This window comes from Electrophorus electricus, chromosome 1, assembly GCF_013358815.1.
Source record: "Electrophorus electricus isolate fEleEle1 chromosome 1, fEleEle1.pri, whole genome shotgun sequence".
NCBI classification, from domain to species: Eukaryota; Metazoa; Chordata; class Actinopteri; order Gymnotiformes; family Gymnotidae; genus Electrophorus; species Electrophorus electricus.
The window spans coordinates 26,520,682-26,541,109 of record NC_049535.1 but is presented as its reverse complement, the minus strand read 5'-3'; the positions used below and the strand labels follow the sequence as shown (position 1 = coordinate 26,541,109).

At 38.9% G+C, this 20,428-nt stretch overlaps 1 protein-coding gene across 2 annotated transcripts; it reads right to left on the bottom strand.

The window, feature by feature from the left end:
- Positions 1–315: 315 nt before the first annotated feature.
- On the bottom strand, positions 316–9,246 carry tom1 (target of myb1 membrane trafficking protein). Of its 2 annotated transcripts, none has more exons than XM_027003350.2 (16): positions 9,142–9,246; positions 7,380–7,464; positions 7,113–7,191; positions 6,801–6,950; positions 6,407–6,541; positions 5,650–5,781; positions 5,017–5,151; positions 4,751–4,884; positions 4,415–4,451; positions 4,190–4,322; positions 4,016–4,076; positions 3,762–3,831; positions 3,431–3,499; positions 3,118–3,177; positions 2,190–2,229; positions 316–1,950 (listed from the first exon to the last, which is right to left on the bottom strand). In XM_027003350.2, the coding sequence occupies exons 1-16, from the start codon at positions 9,191–9,193 to the stop codon at positions 1,856–1,858; spliced, it is 1,467 nt and encodes a 488-aa protein (XP_026859151.2). In that variant the 5' UTR covers positions 9,194–9,246; the 3' UTR covers positions 316–1,855. The 2 variants fall into 2 exon arrangements, with proteins under 2 accessions (XP_026859151.2, XP_035383949.1); XM_035528056.1 differs by having other exon boundaries at positions 5,017–5,133.
- Between the last annotated feature and the right edge of the window lie 11,182 nt (positions 9,247–20,428).

The following is a 20,428-nucleotide window of genomic DNA, read 5'->3' as shown; positions in this document are numbered from 1 at the left end:
AAAATTGCAGCACAAACAAAAACAAATATTTAATTTGCAAATGTGATGTTACTGCCCCCTGGAGGATATTAATGTCCAGAAACGATGTTACACCTAAGCATCATTTTGAATGCGCTCAAAATAAATCATAGTCTTAACCAGCAAAGGAAGTGCATATAAAGTCCACAGCGCTACTTGTGTCAGTCACTGCTAGTGAGGACAGGTGTAAATGGGAGTGGGGGGAAATTATGCAAATCAGCACAGTAAAATAAATATTGTTGGACATTTTATTCATTTACTGTAATATGTTATTGTGATATTTTAGAACATCACATGCATCCAGAGCATAAAATAATGAATGTAACCACTTGCCACTGTCTTTATTTATAACAGAATAGCTTATTTGTGCAAAAGTATTAAAAGTGGGCACTGGGAAAAAAATTGCTGGCAACCTGTTTGGACCTTCTTAGCTTCTATACCACAGATGATAAAAAAAAAAACCTAGCCTCCAGGTTGATATGATAGATTAGATGAGCTGAACATGCATGGGGCATCCTTAGCAAGCCTCAATGCTTTAAAGCAACACTATCAAATGCAACTGAAAACATGACTTCTATTTTTATGTCCTTCATTGTGAATCCCTATCATATAGCTAATTGAATAGCTAAGATTTTAAATATTATACCTGTCTAAGTAATGCACTTTACACTACAAGAAGCAAATGAGTTCCAGGTATCACTGTTTCTTAAACATGCCTGCTGCAAACGATTTATAACAGTCTAGTAAACTAGAGCATATCACAGCATCAGTACCAGAACCATAAAGTCAAGATCAACAGAAGATTTAAAATTCATAATATGCATTACCTTTAATTACCTTTACTCCAATTTGAGCTAGATTATAACAGTCACATAAAGCCATAATTAAAAGGTCATTAGAAAAGGGGGGCAGAAATAAAAATCTCACTTTCATTAATGTCATACTTTGATTTTTTTCACACTTTAACTGTTAGGTGGGAATATTGTTATAAATTAGTCTATATACATATTAAAGATCCACCCCATCTATTTGTCTATGACATTTAGCTGATGCTTTTATACAAAGCAACTTACAATCATGGATGAGTACAACTTGAGCAAGTGAGCATTTAAGGGCCTTGCTCAGGGGCTGAACAGTAGCAACTTGTCAAAGGTTGGGCTTGAACTGGCAACCATCTGACTATTAGTTTTCAGTCCTGTAAATCTAATAAATACATTAAAAAGTGGTTATGTATACATCCCCCCACACACACACTCGCACACTCTTTTATTGAAAACCAAAATATGGTCACGTTGCATCATTTCTTATGGCAAAAGGTCATGGCATTCAGAGATCCTGCTCATGTAAGTTGGAAAGTTTCCCATCATGCTCACTCCATACATACCAAAAAATCCTTTAAAATAAATTTACAATTAGCCAAGTTGGTGCATGTGCAGAATATTGTCGATGACTTGCATGCATGACCAAACATTGTTAGAGTAAAGATTATCAAATCCACATCGGATTTTACTGGAACGTTTAATGTCGGACAGGTTCAAGTGGTATTTTTTAGGCAGTGTTCTATTATGAATTGTTAACGTCATAGGCAAATGAGGACAAAATACGCTAATACAGTACATCATGCAAACAGTAAAATGTGGCGGCAATGCACAGCAAAGGTTGTTGCTGTTAACGTGACATTAAATCTGGTGGTAGGTTTAATGAATTTGGCCCCTTAACAACAATCATAGCATAAATAGGGCATACAAATCATAAGAATACAAACCAAACAATATGTATATCACAGATGGTTTTTGCTTGGGATGTCAGCTGAAGATGACCAAGTTCCTGTAACAGACTATGGGTGTGATGGCCTGTGGTCATGTGATGATGTTCTCACGGAGGGAAGACGCTCGCCTGCTTTTGCTCTCTCTGCCAAAAATCGGTCGAATTCTGCAGGAGACAAAGCAAGCAAGAAAGTTGCCATTTTCCAACACATCTACTGATCACGAGTTTTTTGTTTAGACTGTTGTTCCTGTTAAGCAAAATAAGATAGTGCTTACTAGCTTTAGTTTGTTTAATTACATATTCTTTGTAATCACTCTATAAGTCTAATAATTCTGGCAATTAACACTTCTAATTTTGATAACTTAAAAAAGTGACTGAATGCACAGGAGAAAGAGCTTGATTACCTTCACTAGTTACACCCTCAGAATCTGACAGGTCATCATCCTGTACAAGAAACAAGAATTAGGTTTCTGTTGTTAAAATGCACACACTTAAATACACCAAAAAACTGTTGTGTTTACCAAAATCTAAAAAATCTATTAAAAAATAAAAAAAATGTCAAAAAATAGTGGCTCCTTCAATTCCTGTTTGCAAGCATTATCCTTAAGCACTAAAGATAAAACAGAAGTATTCTGTATTAATTTTGTTTTGTTCAAAGCTTCCCCAACTTTGTACCAGCCACTGCTAATAATGCTCTATTCTAAAAATAATATGTTCAAATATTGTCATCAATTCCTTACAAAATCATTAATGTATGTTTTTTCCTCTCATTAAATATGACATAAACTAGAATAATGAACAACTAATGGAGGTATCTAGACCTCTGTAAAAATGAGATCAAGTGTGATCTGTGGCACAGTGTTAAAAAGACCCACTGACAGCCCACTCATCTTTCTCAGCCCACTCATTTATAAATACTGAAATTTTAAAAGTGTGGGGGAGTTACCCCCCCCCCCCCCAAACAAAACAAGTATTACGTTTTTGTGATTACTAATGTTTCTGCAGTTATTACTGTGGTTTAAAAGACCACATTTTGTTAAATTCCATATTTTATATATTTTAGTGGAATTCTTTTCATGTTTTAGGATTTTACAGGTACAAATAATGAATACATCATGTCTGAAATGTCACTTTAAGAACCACTTGTCCAATTTTTTGGATGAGACAAAGTATGAATAAGAGGGGCATAAACTAACATCTGGGTGTGTAAAGCAGCGTATGTTTAGGCAGGCTGTTGAGGGTTATTTTTACATTAAATCTGTTTGTAAATTATACTATTATCTCTCCAAGAAATTTGAGTGTATGAGGTAATTATATGTAACTGAAACTCACATCATCTTCATTAAGCCATTGCTTGATATCATCCATCACTCCACTGTGACTGACAGGAATCTGAGGAATGAGGGCAAACCGTTAAGACTCATTCTTTGTGAAAAATTAAGCCACCATTGTCATGTTATGAGCTGGGCAAATGCAGATGAATAAGAAAGAACTGCCACCTGCCACCCAGCACACATACACATTCATTCAGTAATAACAACACATTCACTCATTCACACTGCTAAAAAGATACACATAAATAATAGCCCTGTGCAGACAGGTAAGCTCAGCCAGTAGAACTGCCTTGCTGTCCATTTACACCCACCATTCCCTTTTCCACCATCCAATAAAACTGAGGTGAAGAGCCAAGGAGGGTGGAGTCTGGATTGTCATCCTTCACACAGACAGACAGGTTGTTCAATGACTGACATACATAAATGCTATTAGGCAGCGACAAAGAGTCAACTACACTAATTAATTCTGCATTCTTGGAACAAACAGGGTTGACTGATGTTACTTGCATTCAGGCAATCTAAATATGCTAACAGTCCACACAAAAGTACTAGATTCACATGACAAATAAGCTTTTAAGTATGAAAGGTCTATTTTGTACACAATATTTTTTCTTTAGCAATAAATAATTCAGAGCCATTTACCCCTCCAGCACACTGTAAATTAGTAGGTGCTGCAGTCAGTCCCACAAGTGCTGCGTTCTCCAGACTGTCCCTGAGACACACACACACACACGCACACGCACACACACAGAAATTTAATTATTATTACATGTTTTGTCTAATCACATTATTTCTCATAATTGTCCTGCTCTCTCTGTGATTTGATTGAGAAGGTAAACAATGTTTTTTTTCTCATAATTTTCATACGTTTCCTCCAAAGTAATACACAGCCCTACCCTTTATGGTGTCCCCTCAAAGAGTATCTTTGCTTTTGACTGCAGTCTTCTGCATTTGTGCCTGCAGATCATCATCATAAAATTAATTTGCAAATGTCATGTAAAATAAATGGCGGTTTAAAACAAGGGCTTCAAAAGCAATATCTGGGCTTAAAGCTAATTATTGACACTTACTTAGGGTGGCCATCTGATTGGATAGGGAGGTGACCATTGGACTTATGGGCCTATGCAACGATGTTGTTTGCTTTGATTGGTTGTGCAAGTTAGTGCCAGGGCTGAGGTCAATAAGGCTGCCATTGGTCGGACTCTAATTTAAAATGAGTATTAGCAATATGTATAACAAAACAATCCTGAATAGTGAACAAAAAGGAATACAAATATTAAATAAAATTTCCTTACCAGTTGTCCATTGCTCTGTTTGTGAAGTATCTCAAAACTGAGAAACACAAAAACTGGACTATTACCAGGCAGCACAGGTTTCATCAATCAATCATTAGCATTTATAAGGTATGATAACATATTTTCAATGAGTCATAATAATATCATTTTTAAAAAGTTAGAGCCATTAAACTTTTAACATCTTTATTGGTATGTAACAGAATCCATTCCTATTTTTTTCTCAATGGATATCATTGTAATTGAAAATAAAATATATCCATGCAGTGTCCCTCGAAATCCCACCTATAGCCTCATAACCGCAGACCAATAAGGTCAGCTCTTCAAAAAGCCCCTAACCTGTGATACTGGGCAAAGACTGCATTCATGTCATCATTGGACACCAGCAGCTCCTCCATCAGCTTCTCGTCAGTTACTTTGGGGATGAGGCGCACTACCTGGCTCTGTGTCGCCCTACACTTGGAGTACAACTGCTACTGACGAGGGCAGGAAAAACAGAGAGGCTTAATGAAGTTTCATCTACATTCTTTGATATAAAAATAGAATCAGCAAATGTTTGTGTGTGTGTGCGCACAATAACCCAAGAAAGGCTTATGTTCTCTCACCTGCAGGAATTCTGTATCAGCTTTTTGAATGCATCCAGGATCCATTTGAGTCATTATGTCTGTCATCACCTTTAGGTCACTGCGAGCTACTTCCAGGTCAGCTCTTAACTTCTTCACCTGCATTGAGTACCAACACTGCCCTCATATGACAAAAAAATTCAAATTGATGGAAATAGTATGTAATCATGACTTGATTAGGCAATTATTTAATTGTCATAATTATCATAGAGCAGCCCAAGCCTCTGCCATTGCTTCTATACACTGGCCCAGGAAACAAAATGACAGCCATCTATTTTAGATGCTGTGGATAAGCAAGAAGCTCTCAGAAGATCTCAGCCAAATGAGCCCAAAGCTTCACTATCATAGGGGCAGAAACCTAAGATGGTACAATGCCAGAATGGTACAAGGGACATTTGGAACAAAGAGCATGAGAGCATACACCTTGGCCTCCTGGCCATCATATAGTCTGCTGCTCTACCACAAAACACATTCCTCAAAACACCTGTATTCAAATAAATCTACTGTAGCTGTTCATAATTTTTTCCCTTTTAAAATAATGTTAAGCACAGAGGCTAATGATGTTACAATATAAACTGAGGGCTTGTCTCAGTTCAATGGATGTTTATGGGTTACCTGCTCAAGTGAAAAAGTTAAAGGGTCTTCTGCATTCTGTGTGGGTGGTGTATTCTGGAAGGCCTGGGCTTGGTGGCTTGGAGAGAGGGATGCTTCATATGCAGTTATAGAGGACCCACCATCAAGAACACGCTGGTTGAAAAATAGGCACAGAGTAGAGAGTGGTTTTCCTGATGTAAACCGGGTAGCCGGAGGTGTTTGGACACACATGGAGAGTACTTTTATTAGAGCTAATCCAAGAATCAACATTATAAAAAACAGCAGTGGTCAACATAGTCCATAACTGTAATCCAAAAAATAGGCAGGCTAATGCAAAAAACCTTGATAAATTAAAACTGGGAAAACAGAAGAAACAAAGAAAAACATGTATTCTGTAAGAAGACTGTTCATAAAACAAGCAGGCACAGTCCTGAATGAGTGGTGCATGTTGCCTTTGATATGTGTGCAACACATTTTATATTAAAATGTTTTTATGTTTGATTATATTTTTAAAACAACTGTAATCATTTTATTGAGGTTCAGACTAATTAATTACAATTAGAAAGACGTTTTGAGAGCGATCTAAACTCAACGTGGCCCAGCCCTTCCTCTGCTAGTCATCACCAGGCTACAGGGTTTAGAGAGTCAAAGACAACACCTGGGATAATAAGAGGTTCATAAGCCAGCCAAAGGACAGGGCTTTGATGGTAAAATGCAAACTTCATTTGTGATCCTTCATTTGTGATTTGTTTGCAAGCTACCTTGTTATTGCTTATACCTTGACTGGTGTGTGTATTGGGGAACAACTGTACAGCTCAGTCACTGGAAAATCCAGTCCTTTCCTCCTGAGATCTTCATACACAAAAACTACACCTGTTAAATCTGGAGAACTACGGAATGCATCTGCCCAGGCCTAGTGCGAGAGACAGAGAGGATTGAGAGAGAGAGAGAGGGACAGACAGAGAGACAAGGAGAGAGAGAAAGATAGAAAGAGGGGGAGAGGGTGAAAGAGAGAGGCAGAGACAGACAGAGAAAGACAGAGAGATCTGAGCACACACCCAATACCTTGACTAACATATTAACCACACAATAGTAACAACACTAGATGATAAGACAACCAGCATTCTTTCAACTTTCAAACAACCAATTTGACTGACTATAGTTCTTCTTACCTGTATAATAGTCAGTACTCTGTCATGAAGAACAAGAGGAGGGTCATTTTTCGGTAAAATAGTTCGAACCAAAACCCCTTCCACAAACTCTCTAGACGACACTAGGACATGGAACCTGTGGCCACAATTCTTTACACAGGCCTCCAGAACCTGAGATATCAACAAGGTAAAAGGAGCTTTTAATAAGACACAAAACTCAAGGGGTTCAGTCAGAACCCATACTAACTAGATAACTGTAAAACACATCAGAGATGTAAAGGGGATTAAAGAGAGAAAGTGGACACTACTACAGACACATAGTGATCAACTCACACTCAAAGCCAGCATGACCTCTCTACAATTCTTATTCCCCACAATTCTCTTCTTTATTGCTCTGACTGCATCTTTAGCTCTGAAATAGTTATGTAACATTAATACAAATGTCATAAAATGCTATAACCACAGACCAAATGTAAGAACTACTTAACAACATAATGCAACATTTTTAAGATGTTGTAAAGTTATAATAATCTATGTCTATATAAACATTAGAAACCGAAAATGAACGAACACTTGTGTGGTAATATAAACAACACATACCCATCCTCTGTCTCATTGATGATGTCACAGATCTCCATGTTGAGTCCCCAGTCCTCTGATTGCAGAGTCGGGCTAGTAGCATGTTCTAACAGACAGACAGACAGACAGACAGACAGACAGACACACACACACACACACACACACACACACACACACACACACGCACACAGTGTCCATCAAAAAATATCAAAATAAGCACAATGTAGAAAACATATGTAAAAAGACAAATTTACAGGTGCATGCTATAATTATAGACTAGTAAAATAACCCTATTGACTGAGAGAGTAGACAATACAAAGTACAGAAATGACCTTATGACTTGAGGAAGTACAAAATAACGCTCAATTTACAGTGAACAACAGAGGAATACTGGAGCAGCATTCACCCAAGGGCATCAGTGAAAGCTCAACAGGTATCTGTTCTACATAGGCCATCTATTATGCCAGCATAATATCACCTTACTTCTCATCGGAGCTGTTGCTGTAACCTTGAAAAAACATTGAACCAGTTGTTGACAAAATAATAGCTAACCCAGAAAGACTGGACAGACTTCATCTAGAAGGAACAGAGCAATGAGCACTGCAGGTCCTAAGGAGACTGGATTTCACGGTTTCACACATTGCCCTTTAAAACATCCATAAGCCAAACAGGTACTACAAACTAATCTGAGAATTTGTTATTACACAGTGAAGAATACATTTCAGCATTTTAGTCTGCTAGATTTTATACCACATAGTATTTACAAAAAATGATTGATATAAGTCAATTACAATGGATTCTTCGATAAAGGCCAAGAATTTTGGTAGGGCAACACTACCCTCAGATCACATCCAAAGGCCAACTCCCAAACAAAAGGCTTAAAGCAACTTTAACATTTCAGTTGCTTAGGCTTTTGGAAATCAGGATCCAGATTTTTAACCTGTGCATGTTAATTCTTTGTTAAGGCTGGCACACACTCTGCTATTGTTTTGGGTGACTTTCACCTGCCTTGGCACACACACACATTTATTCAGGCAAATAAAATGTTCTCCTGTTCCACCAAAAGGAGAAAATGTCGCTGGAATGTAGGTGGGGTGCAGAACACTAAAAACCTGATTAGGCTGTCTAGGAGTGCCTTGCGTTTTCATCATGAATGACACTAAATACTGTGTCTTTTTTTAATTGGACTAATGAAATGTAGAAATGAATAACCATGATTCAAGGTAGGAATAACTATTGATAGGTTGTAAGCAGAATAGCAACACACATACAGGCTAACACACCTTTATCACTGCAAAAACATCGTGACACAGCTAATCGATGAAAAAAAAAAAACTATATTATTTAGTTTCCAGTAAATCAAGCAACTGGGCAACATTCTAAACTTATAAATCAACCCTGAGGCAGCATAAACAGGCAAATTCCCTATCCGCCTCTATTTGACTGCTATAATGAAGCAAGTCATGATATGCCAACCTGCCTTCTCAATGGGATTGAACCTTTAATGTGCCAGTCTGGACTTAATTACTTCGCCGTCAATCTTAAAAAAAAAAAAAAGGCATTATCCGGTATATTTTAATACATATGTACGATTAGACTGCATTAACACACGAACAGCCCATTTTTATTCTTGCCTTCTCTCTTAGTAGGATAACAAATTAATGTTTTATGACAATATCGGCGTCACTTGGTACTCTGTACACAGGCTAATATCGAATGCAACAGGTTCGAAGCGTTAACGTTCAAATTCTCATTTTCTTAGATATTTAACTTCCGCACTCACCTATACGTTGACCTACTGGTGTAGAAAAAGGATTTCCTGTTAAAAATTCCATATTGTCTATGAGTTAAGTATGGGTTTCTTTAGGATACCTGACGACTCCAAAACCAATCGTCCTCTTTCTTTTTGACGCTTTAGAGGCGTTTACCCAGTGAACATGCAAACTGGAAACTCAGCAAGACTACGTCATCTATTAAAGGAGCGTTTCCAAAAAACATTTTTCTATGGAAACATATCTGAATTAAAATAAACATATCATTTGAAAATGACAGTATTCTTATGTTTGAATTTTGGGCTAGAAATTAAAATTCAATAACTACATTTGCATATGTCATATTGTATATTATATATAATAGTATATTAATATTGACACTTTAGTTACACAGAGATAGATATATACTATACGTTACCATTTGTTTAAAATGTATTACTTAATTTTTTTTTTTTTTTGATAAAATATAATATATAAATGATGGATCTGATATGCGTGGACAACGATCCGTTTGCAATGTAATGATCAAACCCCTTATCACATATTACCCTATGAAGGGTTATCAGAATCAAAATTAGAAATAAAAATGTAATATACAAACTGGATGGAACCCTGATGCTTCATAAAAGGGGTCTTCCTACACCCATACATTTATTTATTTTTGCTTTTATGAAAGAAAAGAAAATGTGGTGCAATAAATAAATTTTAAAAAAGAAAACAAGTTAGAGGAGGCAGCATTTAGAAAGAATAGGATTACCTTCCTGGTTATATTTGGTTACATTTATTTATCAGCACTCACACATGTGAGAGTACACATAAGAAACAATATTAGATTTAATTTGGTAGTTGCCATTTTTAACACCTATTTCAATGTTATCTTTATTTACTGGATATATTCTTTTTCTTTATGTTCCTCTATTCCTGGAAATCCATAGCTCAGGTGTGTGTGTGTATATATATATATATATATATATATATATATATATATATATATATATATATATATATATATATATATATAAACATTGCAAATTTTATGATGACCTTTTTAATTAGAATTAGAATTCATTCGAATTAAAATTAGTTTGATACATTGCAATGTTGTAGCTTAGATGAGATGTAGACTCAAACTGCTGTGTAGTCCTCAAATGAACAAATTTATATACTCCATAGAGTGGGTCCTTAACATGGAGGCATCAGTGTTTAAAACAGATTTAGCACAACATAACTGAACAATCCCAGCCACTTCATATAAGTATAATGGCTGTTTCATAACATGCAGAATCATCAATGGAAAATGAATTATTTGCTGTGTTAAAGTGCATATGTAACATGGAGTGATCATGACACATACGCTGAGAAGAGAGAGATTTATTAAGGACAAATCCACAACCAGAGTTGTTAGTTCAGTACAGGGTCAATAAGCTGATGCATAGGGTCTGGAAATACATAATAAGCAGAAAGAAACAAAACACGATGACAAATAGGGGATGCATGCTATAACAAAAATAAAAGTAACGATAAGAACGAACACTAAACATTAGAGAATACAAGCAGGAACCATGAGGCTTGAAATATGAATAGTGGCTAGGAATCACACAAACATTAGCTAAGATTTAACCCAACAACCAGCAAACACACAGGCAACAAGGCAGGGTTTAAATACATGTACTAAGATTATGCAACAAGACACAGGTGCAACTCGTGAAGGGCGGAGAAAATTAAAAAGGAACAGAACCACAACAAAGAAGTAAAGCAAAACAATGACATGAGACAGGGAAACCATCAGACAGAGAAGCTAGGAGGGGTCAACTGTGACAGCACAATTTAGTGTAGTTATTTTTAAAAATGTATTTCTTACAGTTAAACACTCTTTTAATGTTTTTGTGCTTTTGGTTGAACCATCTTTGTTCAGATCATCTAACCTAAAGATTTGTGCATGTAGAAAATTAAGCTATATCTTTCCTCTTTTCTCTGCTATCAGCTAGACCAACATCAGCTGAGGTCATTAACAAACAACCACTCTGTTCTGCCATTCAAACACGGTGCCATTTTAAAACGCTGCCTACTCTTACATCACGCACACATGCTTACACAAGCATGCTGGCATGTACAAGCACTCTAGCCCCCCCCCCCCCCCCCCCCCCCCACAACACACACACACACACAAGCTACATAGAAATTGTTGTCTGTTTTAATATCATTCAAATTCTGGTTGTTGCATATACCTAAAAGAAATCACATTTATTAAAATCAATTATCAAATCATTAATGTTATTTTCTTTAGTTAGAAATTAAGATTTCTGATCGTTCTGATTTAAATATATAAGATTGAAATCATGATACTGATAAAATTAGGACTGATTAATTAATAAGACTGATTAATAATTATGAGATATAGTAATCTTATGTAGAGTAAAGGAAAAACTCCTACACAATCTATGAAACCCACATGCTGCAATGAACTCCTCTGAATATCTCTCAAATGGTGGAGTTTCCATGTTCTCCCTGTGTGGGTTATCTCCAGGGTCTCCCACAGTTCAAAAACATGGAGGTTAGGTTGATTGGATCTAAATTGTCGTGTATAAATGCGACCTGTGTGTGTGTGTGTGTGTGTGTGTGTGTGTGTGTGTGTGTGTGTGTGTGTGTGTGTGTGTGAATGTGTGCATGTATGTCCAGTGATGGATGGAGCGCTGTCCTGGTCTTAACCTCCTCCCCTTTCCCAGTGCAGTCCCCCAAGGGGCTGTGGTTTCCGATAGAGAGTACATTGTGCACAAATTGGCTGCTGCTTCACATCAGTGTAAGAGTGATTATAAAAGCTGATATCTCTCTGTAAAGTGTCCTTGAGTCTGAGAAAGGTGCTACATAAATGTTAATTATAATAAATGAATATGCATGGCGAAGCTCTGTATTCGTTGCCACACCAGAAGAGGAGGGGAACTCCCCCTGGAATTTCTTGGGAGTGCCTAGGACTACCGAGCCAGGACCTCTGAGAGCCGAGGGACTCCATGGGGACCAGGGTGAAGGTGGTTGGTGGAGCCGGCTAGGTCCCTGGGCTAGCGGGGATAAAGCCTATATTCTTTCTCTTCTGTGGAAAAGCCAAAAGTGCTGAAAGGATCCGCCCAAAGGCCAGGAGGTGCACTGCCTCTTGGGGCGGCTGGTAAAAGGAGGACCGTAATGAGTAGCACGTTTGGAGCCAGGGCGTATGTGCCTCTCAGCGTGTCCAGTGGGGGCCAAGGACACGCCTCTTGTGCTTCCAGCGGGTGCTGCGTTGAAGCGCCTTTCATGTGTGTCTATAGGTGCATAGGTTTGCGTGCACTTGGGCCTTTGGTGTGTACATGTGCATCGATACATTGTTGTGCGGAGCGTACCGGACTGCTCTGGGAGAGGCACGGACTCCGCCTTTCCCCCTCATGAATTGAGTCCTCCCTTGTTGGTAGCTCCTAGCCCGCCTTGTGTTGGGTGGGCACCAGGCTTTGTCGTGGGGCTGGCCTGGCCACGTCAGGAGTTGTGCCCCTTGGGAGTGGGTACTGTCACGGAACACTCCCCTTTCACTGGTCACCTGGTATGGCCTGCCACCTGCAGTGGGAGGTCTGTCTCGTTCGTAACCACGCCTATGTTTAGCACACACCTGCATCTGTTTACTCTTGTTAAACATGGAGGTTAGGTTGATTGGTTACTCTAAACTGTCGTGTATAAATGCGACCTATGTGTATGTATATGTGTGTGCATGTATGTCCAGTGATGGATGGAGCTCTGTCCTGGTCTTAACCTCCTCCCCTTTCCTAGTGCAGTCCCCCAGGGGGCTGTGGTTTCCAATAGAGTACATTGTGCACAAATTAACTGCTGCTTCACACCAGTGTGTGAGTGATTGTAAAAGCTGATATCTCTCTATAAAGTGTCCTTGAGTCTGGGAAAGGGGCTACATCAATGTTAATAATAATAATAAATTGAATATGCATGGGTAAGCTCAATGTTCATTGCCATTAAAAATTTTACTTGGCACACTTAATGTGTCCTTCGAAGCTGTTTCTCAGAGCATGCCTGTAGAATTGTGCTACTGTTAATTTCACCCTTTTCATCCTCTGTGTTTATGGTTGCCCTTTTTTTTGTATATTTACCCAATATTACAGTGTTCACTGTGACCAGTCCACACCTCAAGGACCACTTTCAGTAAACCATTTCCATATCTCTGGAGAAGGGCACAAATGCTAACATATACTGTTGAATATAATACAGAGATCAACAGTGAAAGTGTAAACGGCCGATTGCCGCTGGGTAAGGACGCACAGAGTTGCTCGACGGAGACAAACGTTTATTGACATACGATGCAGACACCGGCACTCACGTATAACACACACTGTGGCTATGAACACACATACGGCAAACAAGGACAACGTGAAAACGAACATGATCAATTACTGACAATAATGCATACACTAAACAAGGGTTTACATACATACAAACGTGACAAGCGTAAACAGATGCAGGTGTGTACTAAACATAGGCGTGGTTACGAACATTCACACACGCACACACAGGTCGCATTTATACAAGACAATTTAGAGTAACCAATAAACCTAACCTTCATGTTTAACAAGAGTAAACAGATGCAGGTGTGTGCTAAACATAGGCGTGGTTACGAATGAGACAGTAAACGAAGACCTTCCACTGCAGGTGGCAGGCCATACCACGTGACCAGTGGAAGGGGAGTGTTTCGTAACAGTACCCACTCCCAAGGGGCGCGGCTGCCGACGCGGCCAGGGCAGCCCCACAAAAAAGCCTGGTACCCACCCAACACAAGGCGGGCTAGGAGCCGCCAACAAGGGAGGACTCAATTCATGAGGGAGAAAGGCAGAGTCCGTGCCTCTCCCAGAGCAGTTCGGTACGCTCCGCACAACAATATATCGACGCCCTGTACATACAAAAGGCCCCAATACACACAAACCTATGCGCCTATAGACACATGAAAGGCGCTTCAACGCAGCACCCGCTGGAAGCACAGGAGGCGTGTCCTTGGCCGCCACTGGACACTGGCTCCGAACGTGCTGCTCATTACGGTCCTCCTTTTACCAGCCGTCCAAAAGGCAGTGCACCTCCTGGGCTTTGGGCGGACCCTTCCCGTATCTTCGGCCTTTCCACAGAAGAGAAATAATATAGGCATTATCCCTGCTAGCCCAGGGACCTAGCCGGCTCCACTAACCACCTTAACCGCGGTCCCTGTGGAACCCCTAGGTTCTCCGAGGTCCTGGCGTGGTAGTCCTAGACCCCCCCCCAAGAAATTCCAGGGGGAAGTTCCCCTCCTCCACTGGCGTAGTAACGAACACAGAGCTTCTCCATGCATGTTCATTTATTATAATTAACATTTATGTAGCACTTTTCTCAGACGCAAGGACACTTGGTATAGCTTAGCTCAAGCTCAGCTTTAACAATCACACACCGATATGAAGCACCGGTCCTCTCCCCAATATCCAGGGATCCCGGCAGCAGTTTGGGATGCCCTTATGCACTTCCCTATAGGAGGTCCCTTTCCCGTAGAGTGAGTAGGCATCCTGCTGTGGTCAGTCATTCTGTAACGGCCCGAGTGCCGCTGGGCAAGAACATACAGACTCGCTCGATGGAGACAAATGTTTATTAACAACCGATACAGACACCAGCACTCACATATAACACTGACGGTGAACACACATACGGCAAACAAGAACAACTCTCTGTCCTGTGTTGTTTGTGAGCTGCCTGCGCTAGCATCACGCTTTACTAAACCTGTATCGTTCACTATTTGCCCACTGTCGTTGTGTTTCAGTTTCACACACATACATCATACCAAGGACCCCATGAGCACGACCATGATCACTAACTAACAACAAGGGTTTAAATACATACAAATGTGACAAGACTAAAGACATGCAGGTGTATGCTTAACAATATAGGCGTGGTTACAAATGGGACAGTCAGCGAAGAACCTCCCACTACATGCAGCGGGCCCTACCACGTGATCAGTGGAAGGCGGGCGTTCCGTGACAGAAAGGCACAACAGGGCTTATAATGAATGGCTGGCTAGTGGTTCTTTAAGCAATCACTACCCATCAGCAGAGACTTTCAATAAAGGTGGCTTAATCTCAAACATATTTAAACATATTTTCACACAGAGAAATACATTATTTGTTAAACCAATAATAAGACAGGCCATGTATGAAAAAGATAATGCTTATTGTCATGTTATGAGAAATAAAATATTTCTTCTATTCATGAATATTGCATTCATGAATATTGCATTCTTTACGGAGTGTTCATATGGAGCTTGATCTTGAAATACCTGCAAAGATGTATCAGCAACATATTTTAAATAATGCCAAGGATAAGCCACGTCAAGTTGTCACACTTAATCTACAAGCATAGGCGTAGTTGGGGGGGGGGGGGGGGACGGACGGACGGACTTAATATTGGGGGACCCAATATTTCTTGCTCATGTAAGTTGGGTGGTGAAATGGATGGTTGGGTGGTGAAATGAAATGAAACTACAAGACTATGAAAAGGATGGTGAATGACAAATACTAACCTTTTATAAACAAACTACCATAATACTTGAAGAAGAAATGAGCTCAGATTTTCAAAGTAATGTGTTTAAAGAAGATTAATGTATGTGTTGAGGGTTAATTAATTTTGTAGTTGACAATTACATGGATCCTCCAGGTTGTTTCCAGATGTTTGTGTATATTATTTCAACATTTCTGATGACATTTATAAATTTGGCAAGTGTTTTTCAATAATCCAGCATTTTGTAGTGATGTAGCACACTATTAAACTGAATAATGTGTTTATCAAACAATATGGACTTATTTATATCCTTACAAAAGCTCTAGCAAGTTCTGTGTCTGTGATATTAATGTTAATAAAGAGTTATTGTGCTCCAACTTTGGAGCCTGATAAGACAGATGTAACAGCACGCTCCCCCATCCACTGTGGCCACGTGGTACGGCCCACCACGTGCTGGTGTTATTGCTTCTTTGTTTGACAGCTCACCATGTGCTTGTTCCTTGTGTTGCCACATTGTTAATCAATTAGCGATCACCCCTCGGGGGCTGTGGCGCTTGTCGGTCATTGTTCGTTACCCTGACTCTGTCCTGTGTTGTTGTGCGCTGCCTAACACGTCACTAAGTTTGTCTACCGTTCACTGTTTGCTCACCGTCATTGTGTTTTAGTTTCACATTGAATAAACGTCGCTCTGTGGCCTCGTTTGCTCCACACTTTTCTCAGTCACTACATCTAATTAACACTAAAAGATTCTCTAAACTGCCGCGCCTTATTAGAATCATTATCATTATATTACTGGAAAGAGGAAATCATGCCACAGCAAAAAAAAAAAAAAAAAAAAAAAAAAAAAAAAAAAAAACCCACAATATATTTATTTTTGATTGGCTCTGTATACCTGTGAACCCTTCAAAGCTTCTCTCCATTTTTTAGATGAGAACTGTGTGACTAGACTATCCTGTAATTGATTTGATATGCATTTTTACTTTCACAATAGCCAGGAGTGACTCACATCCCTTGTGTGTATATATGAAGGAGAGTGAAAGAGATTCTGAAACTACACTGGAATTCTTACTTTTGAGATTATGGTATTTCTGTTCACAAATAAATGCTTAAACACTAAAAGATTTGTACTGTTTTATTTCTTCACATAGTAGCTGATATATGACATATTTTATGGAATGCATCAATTGTCATCAGTACACATGCTCCCAGTTTGTATTACCACTGAATTTAAAATTAAAAGTACCCAGCTGCTTCTGTATTGAACTAAATAAAATCTTCTAAATACTCTGATAGCAAACTTTAACTTAAAAAAAAAACCATTTCAGTCTGCCAGTGTGTTATCATAGTACCTGTGGAAGGCAATGCTTCCAGATGACCACACAGTTATCATAGTACCTGTGGAAGGTAATGCTTCCAAATGACCACACAGTTATCATAGTACCTGTGGAAGGTAATGCTTTCAGATGACCACACAGTTATCATTCCACTGTCCCCTCCCAGTAAGAATGCCAAAACATTCTGATAACAGAGAACACAGGTTTGACTAAACATGTGTCTCAGAAATATCGACAGTCTCTCATTTTACTGCATGCACCACTGACAGAAGAGGATGTGAAAACATAACTCTGATCTGTGACCAATGAGTAGTCCCCATAAAGTTAATGTGCCTCAAGGTTTTGCAATCACTAAGACAAAAACTGGTACTTGTGGCACTATTATTGAATGTCATGTTTCATGTAGCCTATTTATTGAGCTGATATTCTAAACCATAAGCCAATTCTCCTCTGCTTTCCATTTATTTTGCAATCTAAAACACACTTTTTGCAAAACACTAAACATTGTTCTCTACATTAAACACATAATTCAAAATGGAAATCCTTATAATGAGGCCACAGGGTATATCTTGGTTTGGACAATAGTGGAGACCAATATTGGAGACAGAGGAAGAGGATGAGGAAGACCATTATAGATGAGATTCAGACCACTTTGCTTGACCATATGGTTAACCACAGGTTGTTTTTTAGGGAGGTTGGGTAGAGGGTCCAGCCTAATCTGAGTTGTTGCACAGTAGCAAGTGTCATCTGGACCTTTCAGAATGAAAATAGGTGAGTTGACCTATCCTCTATACCATGCTACTGAACTAACAGAACTGAACTCTGTACACTGCTGTACTACTGTAATATAGTACTGCTGCATACCAGTAGTTACTGTAATTTAAAGAAACATTTCATTTCATACAAAAAAAAAACATTCACATCATGTTTTTGCAGAGCTATTAGAACTACTACTATTAATTGTCATACAATGCTGTAATGTTTTGTTTTGCCTGTTTACACAGTGATGGAGCAAAATGTTGCTGCAATGGAGTTCCAACACTGATGAAACTGGCTTTACAATTTTTTATGATTGCCTAAGCATGATTTTGAAGACATGGCTCATTTTATTCAAACACTAAAAACATTTCAGACAGCCACACACAAAAATTGCAGAATACCTCAGATCCTTTGCAAAATAAAACACTTTATTCAAAACTATACAATAAATTATACTTAAAAAATTGTCACTGTGTCACACACAGGGCTCATATGATCTAATTCTCTTTGAGCAAGTGCTCAAGCTAAAACAGCATTAACATTTCTTCTTTTCTAATGATATAGCATGGGTTTGATTTTATTCAGACACACTGTTAGAGTAAAGTACATAAATAACCCGACACAACACACAAGACCAGTACTGCACAGTGAAAAGCTTTATTCCTCTCTTTATTCCATCTGGGACAATGTAAGTTTCCACAAGGCTGCTCTTGTATGCAACTGACTCATTGACTACCCAATCTTTAGTACCTCACCAAAGTAGTTCTTTTTGGCATAGGATAAGGATACACCCTAAGCCTACTTTTGTTATCGTCTATTACAGTATAGTGTATTGTCTGTTACTGTTCATGTAAAAAATGTCCCCTTGTAAAAGTGTTTTATAGTGTATATGTACTGAATATGCATACGTAGCCTGTACATTTATGAAAATACATGTACATTAGTACTTCGATAGACATTTACAGAAGCCTACTATTCCCTACACACTACAAAAAAACACACACACACATAAGCAAGTAGTGTGTTCCATTTATCACATCTGTGTGTAGTTAACATGTAGTAATATATTCATTTAATATTAGTGTGTACTGTTTTGATACCAAAACTGACAAGAGCTGAATTTTTAGATGAAGTTTTGGATGAGGTGTTTGCCTTTTCAGGAAATATGTGATGTTTTGCATGTTGTGTGTGTTACCTTGGGTTTTGTGTGTTAAGTTTTGATACAATGAACCATAGTGTCAGTAATTGCGTCAACCCACTGGTTAAAAAAAACACCTGTAATCACTCATGCTGTCATGGTTGGTCAGCCAGTTAGCAGGGGAGACACACCCACCCCTGCTAGGGACTACTCATCGCACCTGCCCCGTTCACAATCCCCTGATTACTAATTGCTTTCACCCATTTCCCATTCACTCCCTGCTATATTTTTACCTCCAGATCCAAGGAGACGGAGCTGCACATTAGCGGTCCTATTGCGTCAAGCCGAACTATGCTTAATTGATTGTCTAGAGGAAGATTAGTTCCTCTGCTCCTTGTATTTGAGATCCTGTGTTCCTGTGGATTACCAATGGAAGATAAAGATTACCTTTCCGCTGACCCGCCTGTTGCTTCCATCTACCCGCTGCCGTCACAGATGCCTCACACAGTCTATCTAGATTTAAAAACTGCAAACGATTGGTGACTTTTGGGCCAGTATATGGCCAGAGGCAAAAGCAAGTTTTTGTCCCTCTTACTGTGACAAGCAGGTCAGCGAATCATCTGAAATGTCACACAAATTGCTTCATTAGCATGAGATTTATAACAAATAGTCACATTCACAGAGGGAGGCACTGACGCACTTAGGCCAGATTTTATCCAATGCCAGCTGTCTTGCATGTCATCTGTTCATAGTAGGGGACTGGTAAAATAATCATGAGAAAAACAAAATAGTCTTGGCTTTGTGAGCTTATATAAATAAACTGTCTTGTGCTTGTACTGAGTGTGTAGGTGGATCTGAATTGTTCAGTAGTTCACAAAGTGTTTTAGTAACAGAAGCAGTACACCCATACATGAGCATCAGCTGGAACTGACTTCCGCTCAGTAGCTGGATTTTTTTCTTCACTGCTAGCCTGTTTCAAACCCAGGTCATAAGTTACTTTTGTGTGACATTGCTAGGGAATGATGCTCAAAAGTCAGTTTACATAAATCCCACAGCTGTCAGACTCTCCCCCATTGAGACTTTGAAACCATGTTCCCTCATGCTGTCTGCCTCAGACAGCTCTTTTGCTGAATTCTAATATTCACTAGTATAAAATGCCAAAACCATTTGTAAGATCACCGCAGGACAAAAAGTGATGAGTGGAATGAGCCAGCACTAGTGGGAAAACCTTTACACATGAGAAATGTCACACAGACTCCAATCACTTAAATAACATGTCCAATCATATAAATAACATCTCAACAGATGAAGCTGTTTTATCTGTTCAGCAGAAATGTCAGCACTGAAATGATGAAACTGAACTGTTTCAATTAAATACAGCTCCTGCTAATGTATGCTTGTTACCCCAACAGTCCACTAATTGGGTACAATTTAGGACGCAAATTAAATGTGGAGATCTGTCTTCAGGGTGGCATGCAGTGACTCACTCACAATTCGCTATGACTCTAAAAACCTTCTATGAAATTCAAA

Excerpts from the sequence above, each read along its gene's own strand:
- tom1 (XM_027003350.2), bottom strand. The coding sequence starts at position 9,193 with ATGGAATTTTTAACAGGAAATCCTTTTTCTACACCAGTAGGTCAACGT. Across the intron at positions 4,323-4,414 it reads AACAGAGCAATGGACAACTG|AGTCCGACCAATGGCAGCCT; the intron begins GTAAGGAAATTT and ends ATTTTAAATTAG. Across the intron at positions 2,230-3,117 it reads AATGGCTTAATGAAGATGAT|GATGATGACCTGTCAGATTC; the intron begins GTGAGTTTCAGT and ends TTTCTTGTACAG.